Source organism: Sardina pilchardus, chromosome 19, assembly GCF_963854185.1.
Source record: "Sardina pilchardus chromosome 19, fSarPil1.1, whole genome shotgun sequence".
Lineage (NCBI taxonomy): Eukaryota > Metazoa > Chordata > Actinopteri > Clupeiformes > Clupeidae > Sardina > Sardina pilchardus.
Window position 1 is genome coordinate 10104722 of NC_085012.1, and position 10000 is coordinate 10114721.

General features: G+C 48.0%; 1 protein-coding gene across 3 annotated transcripts in view; it reads right to left on the minus strand.

Moving 5' to 3' along the window:
- Window positions 1–10000, minus strand: part of LOC134065662 (guanine nucleotide exchange factor VAV3-like) — an 88914-nt gene that overhangs the window by 11122 nt on the left and 67792 nt on the right. For 2 of the 3 annotated variants that reach the window (XM_062520647.1, XM_062520646.1), the window contains exons 20-25: window positions 8869–8999; window positions 5183–5248; window positions 4651–4685; window positions 4106–4222; window positions 1802–1889; window positions 615–744 (exon numbers count right to left, since the gene is read on the minus strand). In XM_062520647.1, coding sequence (XP_062376631.1) covers window positions 615–744; window positions 1802–1889; window positions 4106–4222; window positions 4651–4685; window positions 5183–5248; window positions 8869–8999 — 567 coding nt within the window. Of the gene's footprint in view, window positions 1–614; window positions 745–1801; window positions 1890–4105; window positions 4223–4650; window positions 4686–5182; window positions 5249–7958; window positions 8514–8868; window positions 9000–10000 lie in introns of those variants that run through there. The other variant, XM_062520648.1, reaches the window with a different exon arrangement.

The following is a 10000-nucleotide window of genomic DNA, read 5'->3' on the forward strand; positions in this document are numbered from 1 at the left end:
AAGTCAAGAAAAACTATGTTTTTTTTATCTCTCTCTCTCTTTCTCTCTCTTTTCCACATCAGCCTGGCCCTGATGTGGGAGAGAGGCTTTTGTTCAGAAGCATGTCAAATGACCTCAACTCTACAGTGCAGACAACGCAAACATACACCACTGCAATGTGGGCAGAGCAGAGGAGCTCGAGGCTTTACGAACATATAATGTAGTGCCACATCGCACGACATGAACGTTCCAGGAAGTCGACTGATAAAGAAATACAGGTTCATCTCATGAATCTGTGAAAAAAAACATGCCTCGGGTAATTCCGGAAAGAAACATAATGAATATGTATACTTTCATTTTAGCATTCATTTCCCTTTCTCTTTTACTGGGACAAAAAAAAAGAACAAAAATGTCCATGGCCATGGTGTCAAGAATGATTGAACTGATATGGAATGACCCATATTCCATTGTATCATGCACCCTGTGCAGTGTTTGCTCAATTGCTATGTTAGGGCAACGTTAGGAGCAAACCATTAGTCTACTACACTGAGGAAAGCCCATGGATACAAAGCCAGAGAGAGAGAGAGAAATGTGTATGTGGTGTGTGTGTGTGGGGGGGGGGGGGGGTCACTCACTGTTGCTTCCAGCACGGTTGGCGCGTTGCATGAGTGCATTTTCAGGCTCTTTGTATGGGAACTGCAGTGTGGTGTCCAGGCTTTTGAAACCTTCCCGTAGGGAGTGGTGTTTGTAGTATTCGATCAGCTCCTGCAGCACGTGCAAATCACAGGGCAGAAACTCAGTTAAGGACACACACACACACACACACACACACACACACACACACACACACACACACACACACACACACACACACATACACACACGTACACACACAAATACACATTCATATATGCACATATACACAAACACACACAGGTGTTCACATATTGGCCGTCGAACAGACTATGAAGCCAAACATAGGATTTACACACACATTTATGCACACATGGATACACACACTCACACACAATCCCACAGAACATGCATGCATGTACAGATACATGAGTGTGCAATCTATCAGTGCCACAGTGACAAACTTGGCCGCCATGTCCCTGCTAGCACGCCAGGCTAAAAACTCATCGACCGCATTTAAACGACAAAGTCCCGGAACAAAGGCCCAAAGAAAATACCTGAAAAGATTTGATAAGACAGCCATATGCACAATCCAATAATGCCCCTTTAAGTGGCATTTGCTAAATTGAATCTAAAGCTGCTTTTCAGAGTAAATGACAGGAGGCACTCGGCTCCAGTATAAAGTATCAGCATTACTGGGCGGCTTCATGAAGCTCCGCTAGATGCAGAATGGATGGGGCAATAACTGGCAACTCATAAGCATGTTAAAAGAACAAACTGCAAGATGGAGTGAGAGAGAGAGAGAGAGGAGGAGGAGAGAAGAAAGAGAGAACAATGTCGTTAGGGAGACAGGGGCATAGTTTGGGAATGCAGACTCATCCCCCATGTCCCAGGCCCGTTTTCATAAGCCAAAGCCATAAGTCCAAAAATAGAGAGAGGTGAATGCTGGATCAGCCTATTCCTTTGCCCACATCCAAACCTCATCATTAGACATTAGAGACCAAACAAGCAGCAGATTAGTGATCTAAGACCTTTAATAACTGCGGGGCCTGGGACTAGTGTGGCTGGCTTCTAGTGTGGAGGAGCAATCCTGTTTCCCCTGCTACAGTAGCACGCTCAGGATATGACCTTGTTAGTCCCAGGCACGTGCAGATGCAGGCAGGGAAAAATAAAAAGGCAGCCCACTCACTAATATACTCCTGAACTTCTTATTCTCGGCGATGTGGAAGCCTCCCTCCTTGGCCAAGATCTTGATGTGCTTCACGTCGTTGTTGTACCTGAGGACGATAAATAATATATGAGTGTAATTTTCTGGTGATCATTGCGATCGATACGGGCCCTTTTCCCCCCCGAGGGAGAGAGCTGCCTCCTTAATGCATGGAGTGAAAAGCCTCTGACAGGGAGCAGGCAAGGGAGGGGTGGACAGGGGTCGATACAAAAGGGTGGGGTGCTCATTACCCGACTGTACTCACCAAGGCAAGAGGTGCCCAGGCCCAAGCAAAGTGGACAGGAGGAGAGAGAGAGAGAGAGAGAGAGAGAGAGAGAGAGAGAGAGAGAGAGAGAGACGAAAGAAGGGAATGGGGAAAAGTACAAAGAGAGAGGGATGGGAACACAGCAGCCGAGAGGGAGAAGGAGAGAAAGAAAGAAAGAAAGAAAGTAAGAAAGCAAAAAGGTAGAAAGAAAGAAAGAAAGAAGGAAAGAAAGAAAGAGGAAGGAAGGAGAGAGGAAAACCAAGCACACACCAACACGTATTCTAAGCACACCCCCTCAGCTGGCTGTCCAGAAATAAAGTCAGCCATTTTGCGGTGCAGGCACAGAGCGTTGCCCCACCCCCCCCCCCCCCCCCACCCACCCACCCACCCACCAGCACCCCCACCCCTGCGCAAACCCCCCACCCCGATCTTCATTACTGTCGGTAATGAGACTCTTATTGGCCTGACTGCAGAATAAGCCCTCTGATCACAGCCCTAATCCATATTGTGTGTAAAGGCTGGGAAAAAAATATCCAAAGGGGCGCCCGTTGTTAATTTGAAATGCCAAAGTTTAATTTAGAGCAGCAAGTTTGCTCTATACCCTTTTCGCTTGCAATGTGGGTATGTGTGTGTGTGTGTGTGAGTGTGTGTGTGTGTATGTGTGTGTGTGTGTGTGCGTTTTGTCTGCCTTGGTAAATGTGTATGTCTCTATCAGTGTGTGACTGTCTTTCGTGTGTGTGTGTGTGTGTGTGTGTGTGTGTGTGTGTGTGTGTGTGTGTGTGAGAGTGTGTGTGTGGGTGGGCTTGTGTGACTGAATGTGCATTATGTGTGTGTGTGTGTGTGTGTGTGGAAAGGCATATGTGTGTGCATGTGCATACGCACGTGTGTGTGTGTGTGTGTGTGTGTGTTTGAGAATAGTGAATGCATGCATATGCTTTCTTTTTCACATTCGGCCTCGGCGGCCTTGCAATGCATTTGATAGCGCCCATCCAGCTGCACCAGCCATTGTCTACATCAAACGCTCTAATGGAGTTCCAATAAATATGTTGAATCGTCATATATTTCCCCCTCGTCTTTGTGAGCTTTAATAGTCTTGAGTCATCATCAGGCGCTTCCTCTGTCTCCATTCAGACTGCCACCACAGCCAACACTGAGGCAATTAAGACCTCGTCTCTGCTGTAAAGGAGGCCACTGAAATTCATCTCTCGGCTCAAGAACAAGGTGGCTGAATGAGACAAACTCCTGCAGGAACTTTCTAGAAAGTTCTCTGTTCTCCAGTGATGGCAGTTTTGCTGAATGCGCCCATAGTCTTTGCAGACAGATTTAAAACATCTAGCTGAGGCGTTCACACAATCACCGTCTGTACTTAACACCAGACGGGTAAATGATTGACCCCAACCTCCCCGCAGTGTCGCAACGCCTCCTTAATTTATCTGTCCAGACGTGATCATGTCTGTTTACAAGCGTACAGTCGGAGATAAGATAGTGCAGATCTGTCCCATTTAGTGCTGACCCTGATCTAACACACCTGGTCCTGGTGCCAATATGGCGCTGCGCCTCCAGGGCCTCGATCGGCTGACGAGCGCTTTGAGACAGAAAGACGTTCTCCCGCAGGACCCCAAAAGCGCTCTCTCGTCTGATTTGCGTGCCGGTTTAAATGCTGCAGGGGGCAGGTGCCTCTCTGGAGATACCGTCCTCTCCAGGATGTGGCCCATCTGCTGCATTGAGCCCATGGAATCGTCTTTACGTGTTTGTTTGTGTGTGTGTTTGCTTCTGTGTTTGTTTGTGTGTGTGTGTGTGTGTGTGTGTTTGTTTGTCTGTGTGCTTGTTTTTTTTTGTGTGTGTGTGTGTGTGTCTGTATGTCCACACTCACAGGGCATGACATTGACTTGATTATTGTGTTGTTATCTTGAATTTCCCCTTGCGGATCAATAAAGTATCTATCTATCTATCTATCTATCTGTTTGTGTGTGTGTGTGTGTGTGTGTGTGTGTGTGTGTGTGTGTGACGGACTGACTCACTTGATGCTCATGGCGTACTCCGAGCTCTCGCGGCTGCGGTGCCGCACCAGGTAGGTGCTGTTGACGCGGTTAATGAGCTCGGCCTCCGCCTGCTGCCGCTCCATCAGCCCGGCGTACCTGCAAAAGGTCAGGGAGGTCACAGGTCAAAGGTCAGACAGCATCATCACGCCCACTCAAACTCAACCGCTGCTACGGCTAAGGAGGCCTTTTTTTTTTTTTTTAAAGGAAAAGCCTGTTGAACCTGCGCTTTTTTTTTTTTTTTTTTTTAAATGACACTCTCAACGACTGCTTTTGCGACTGCCTTTAAAAGCGCGTCTCAATGGAGCTGAAAGGAAAATGACACAGCAGCACTCTGCAGTAGTCACACGCTCCGTAATGCAGGCACTCCGGGTCGATTCAGCATTGACAGCCTAATGCGATTCGTCGTCGCAAAATAGGAGGAGCTGTCACGAGTGCGCCAGACTCCATTTCAAAAAAATCATTTCATGTTTGTGTTAAATGGGAGAGAAGTTGAATGGGGATCAACAACAACAATACCAACTCACCAAGGCTGACTCGAGTAATCAACAGGTTTAGGTACCTGAGCAGAGAGAGAAAGAGAGAGAAGAGAGAGAGAGAGAGAGAGAGAGAGAGAGAGAGAGAGAGAGAGAGAGAGAGAGAATGAGACATATATCTCTTCAAAGTGCAGCTGTGTATACTGTTTCCCCACTGTGGCTTGGAGCCTGTAGCCCAGTTTCAAATCTCATCCAACAGGTGGTTTTCTAATTAACCCCACGAATGCTGTAAATGTCTCTCTTATCACGTCTGCCATGTGTGCTCAGTGATAATGCTGTTTCACGGTGATACACTTCGAGATTGCGCACCTCGCGTACTGGACTGCCTGTGCAGCAGACAGACCAACTGAAAAAAAAAAACACAGACTTTTCTACTGGCCTTAGGAATTTTATTTCTGAATTTCATGGTGGGAAATCTTCAATGGAGATGAATGTGGCATGACTTAAAGACGATACAACTACACTGGCCAGATTCTAAGCAATTATTATGACGTGCAGCAAACAATGTAGAATTTATGCTTACACATGGGCAAGGCTTCACTGCGTCGCTTGGAAAGAAGCCAACCTCTCGCGTCGTCAGGATTCTGCCCTGGAACCATGAGAGATAATTGCATTACATTTTGGCTGGGCGACTCCCTCTCAATAATTCAGCAACAATTAGCTTGCAACACACAGCCGTACAAATTTACAGCCATAGTTAATTATTGTAGAAATGGCATTCACAGATAGAGAGAGAGAGAGAGAGAGTTGTGGGGAATCAAAAATAAAGTGGCATCTCGCCATGATAATGAAACGTCCATGTCATCTGCTGGAGGGGCAGGTTGAAAACAGAGTGAAAAACAGACAGACTGAGACAGAGAGAAAAGGGTGAAAAAAGAGAAAAGGAGGAAGATATTTTCTCGTTGTTTAGCATGTCATTACTCCAAATGAGACAAAAAGGTCAACAGTATATGACTGTTTTACTGTAGTGTACATTGTATTGCTGTGCTATGTCTGTTTTTCTAATGTCATTTTGCTGTTCTATGTCTGTTGTACAATTTGAACCTAAGAACCAATTTGCTAAATGTGCAATAAACCATGTTTTGTATAACAGAAAGGCCGAATATCGTGACAACTGAACAGTGAGTTCTACAGTGTTCTCACCAGTGGGCTTATGAGGTGCACAGTGCACACGTAGACACTTAGCTCTCGACAACAAAACAAAACAGCGTGCTACTCAACACGTGGCCTTCAGTGTGACTCCCTCAAGAGTCCAAGGCTCAATCCCCGAGATAGGCACAATGTTTACACAGATTAGATCATCCCATATGAATAATAATTATGATTGAATTATTTGACCATGTCCAACTCGATGAAGTCGTAAAGCTGACACAAAGGTCACTCGTGCTGTATGAGTGTGGAGAGATGCGACACGGCTAGCAGTGAAGCACTCAGGAGGTGACCTCTCCTCCTTTGCTCTTCTCGTGTCCATATTGTCTTTCCAAGCAGTGGACGAAAACAACGCGTTTCTCTCTCTATCTCTGTCTCTCTCACACACACACAAACACACATGCACGCACACACACACACACACATGCATACACACTCACACTCTATCTCTCTCTCTCTCTCTCATCTGCGCCCCCCTTCTTGGGACAAATTCGATTTGTAACCCAATCCTTAAGCAGCCACAATGCGTTTAACGTAATGACATTTTATCAGAGTGCACAGAGGGGCCTCCTCTGCAGGGCCGGTTGCCGTGGCGGCGGGCGGGCGGTGGCGGGCGGGCGGGCGTTGTCGTCGGCTGCGTCGGCGCGAGGACGCGTGATAACGATTACACTCATAACCCCGCCGGAGTAAACAGATGGCAGGCAAAGGGTGAAATGAAATTACCGTGATTGATTATATTTGTATGGCACCCGGCTCAGGAATAATTGTCTTCCCCACGTTGCCTCGGAGACGAACACGCCGTAACGCGCACGCCATGTGTGTGTGTGTGTGTGTCCGTGATTCTGTCCGGGCGTCACCACCAGGGGTGGGCATGGGTAGACCAGGCCGCCTAACTAACCACAAGGGGGTGGTTGGTAGGGCACAGCATGAGTGTGTGTGTGTGTGTGTGTGTGTGTGTGTGTGTGTTTGAGTGTGTGTGTGTGGGGGGGAGGTTGGCGGAGTCTGGTGTGGTGTGAAGTGAAGTGTAATTTGGCTCACGATAAAAATCCAATAAATCAAAAACTAACGCGACTTATGCATTCATCAAGCAGCTGGGTGTCGCTAGCCCCGAGCGCCTGCCTCTGCTGCTTCTGGACGATGTTTAATGAAATTAAAAAGCAACATCGAGAAAAAAGAAATGAATGAACACAGAGATAGATGGGAGGCAGGGAAGGGTGGGAATCAATGGGCTTGTTAAGAGGTTGAATAAGAGTGAGCCAGCATTTCCAGCAGGCTATTCGCCTCTTGGGGCACTGAGAGCCTGTTATGCTACCTCTGTGACTGACTTTAGAGAGCTTGTGGCACAAAAGCCCCAGAAAATCACACGAAATGGCCAGCTTTGTCCTGGGCTAGTTCCGTCCTGGACATTGTATTGGCAGGGAGAGCAGTGAGGAAGAGTGGGGAGAGGAAGGGCCGGTCTGGGAGGTGTTAGATGCCACTACAGGGGCTGCCGAAGAGCCACAATGCGGGCGCGAAAAAAATAGCCAGTGCAACGGCCACCTGCCAAGAGCAAAATAGAGTAGCACTTGGTAAACGGTGTGGGTAAGGCAGGCCTCTCTGTGAGTGTACTGTATGTGGGTGTACATGTGTGTCTGTGTGTGTGTGTGTATGTGTGTGTTAGTGTGTGCGTGTGTGTGTGTGTGTGTGTGTGTGTGTGCAGCTCAGCACACCGTGCCTGTCTCATGCAGAACACATCTCAGTGTTCATGACGTGCATGTGTACTCCATAATGCCCCGTCTTCCAGAAGCTTCTACAAACGACGGCACCCTGCTGGGGACCTGTAAGTTGTGCATTGCACATGGCAGCTTTTGTCTCTACGCGTGTGGTGCGATCAATAATCCCAGCAACGCACAGCATGCGTCTAGCCACAACTCAGATCTATACCCCTGAGTGCAGCTCATTCACCTTTAAGCACATTCAAATGCATTAAACAAAAGTGTATTTCCAAGACAATGAGCATGTGCTGATGGAGAAAGAGGTCACAACAGACCAACTCGACGGCTCTACTGCACTAATACTGTTTTTATTTCATTTTTTACAGCACTTTGGTCATCTGTTGTTTTTTAAATGTGCTATACAGTATAAATAAACATTGACAATTGACACTACTACAAATCTCTGCTCTGTTTTTTTGAGCCAGAAAGACAAAAAAAAAACCACGACAACCAAAGTCCTCATCGTCCAACAGTCACATGCATGACCTGGCATGTTGGCTGCTAGCTCCGTTAGCCACCGCGCTAATGCACATCTTGAGTCGACAGCTTTTTGTCGCTGGGCGGAAAGCTGAAAGCTGCAGGGGGATTAGCCAGCACCGGCTCACAGCCGTTAGCTTTTCAAGAGGCCACGCTGAGACGTGACTGCGGCAGGCGGGGGAGAGACGACGCTGTCTGAGCACGCTCAGTGAGGAGGGGCTCAGGGCACAGCTGCTGGGGCATGACTGGAGCCTGACTGCCACTGGGGACGGATGGATGGATGGATGAAGGGATGGATGGATGGATGGATGGATGGATGGATGGATGGATGGATGGATGGATGGATGGAGGGATGGATGGATAGGTGGATGGGTGGATGGGGAGAATAGTGTTTTGAACTTGACAGAGGGCTAAATGATGGGAGGAGATGGGTGTCAGGAGGGCCAGTAGAAGGCCGTCTGTCACTGATGTTGACTGTGTGACAGGATAGAGAAACACAGGGAAGCAGAGGGGATGATGGAGCCATTCTTTTTCTACCACTCTCTCTCTTCATTTATCTATCTTTCTCTCTCTCACCCTCTTTTTCTACCTCTCAATTTCTCTCTCTCTCTCCATTTATTTATCTATCTTTCTCTCACCCTTTTCTATCTCTCTATCTCTCTATTTATGTATCTATCTTTTGCTCTCTCACCTTCTTTATCTACCTCTCAATCTCTCTGTATCTGTCTCTCTCTCTATCTATTTATCTATCTTTCTCTCTCACCTCCTTTTTCCACCTCTCTCTCTCTCTCTCTCTCTCTCTCTCTCTCTCTCTCTCTCTGTCTCTCACCTGCCACCAGGAGCTGTGGAGGTCTGCGCAGAGGAGCTCGATGACGTCTCCGACCTGGATGTTGAGTGCCGGGCCACACAGGGGACTGGGGACGCCGTAGTAGTTACGGATCACCTGCATCTTGGGCAGACCTGGGAGGAGACACACAACACATGCTGTAGAAACCTGTGCAGGTGTGTGCATATGTGTGTGTGTGTGTGTGTGTGTGTGTGTGTGTGTGTGTGTGTGTGTGTGTGTGTGTGAGAGAGAGAGAGTATGTGTTTGCATGGTGGGTGCTTGTGTGCCTGCACATGGGTGTGTCTATTTGCGCAAACGTGCATGTGTGTGTGTGTGTGTGTGTGTGTGTGTGTGTGTGTGTGAGTGTGTGTGCAAGAAAGAGATTCCATGGCAAGTGCAGCTTGCGATGCTCAGGTTCTCCTTTATGATCAACAGAGTTTTACTGGCCTCCTCGTCCCCCGGTGACAGCAGCAAGCACTGCAGGCAGAGCCAGAGCCTGGGCTCCATACAGTGGCCCAGAAAACCACCACAGCCACACAAGCAGGTGCACAGCCCACCCCCACCATCACACACACACACACACACACACACACACACACACACACACACACACACACACACACACACACACACATACAGTGCGCACACACACACACACACACACACACACACACACACACACACATACAGTATTCATCTGTATGCACTCTTGCACGCACACTCATACACAAACACACACCATCACAGAAACACACACACACAGATAGAGAGAGAGAGAGAGGGAGAGAGAGAGAGAGAGAGACACACACATACACACATACACAGCCAGCCCTGCCCTGCCTCATCCATTCCCTTCTGGGGTGCAATGCTTTTTACATTCCACTCACTTTCATGTGTTTAGGAGGAGAAGCCGGCCTGCACACCAGCACTTCTACAGCAGAGGAACTGATCTGAGAGCAGGCGCCCAGCAACAGAAGGTGGAGGAAGATGGTGATCGAGAAAGAGAGAGAATGGGTGAGAGGAGAAGAGAGGAGATGAGAAGAGGAGAGGAGAGGGGGATGGATAAAAAGAGAAGAGAAGACAAGAGAGCACCCTGTGTGCTTCTGAGAGAGAGAGAGAGAGAGAGAGAGAGAGA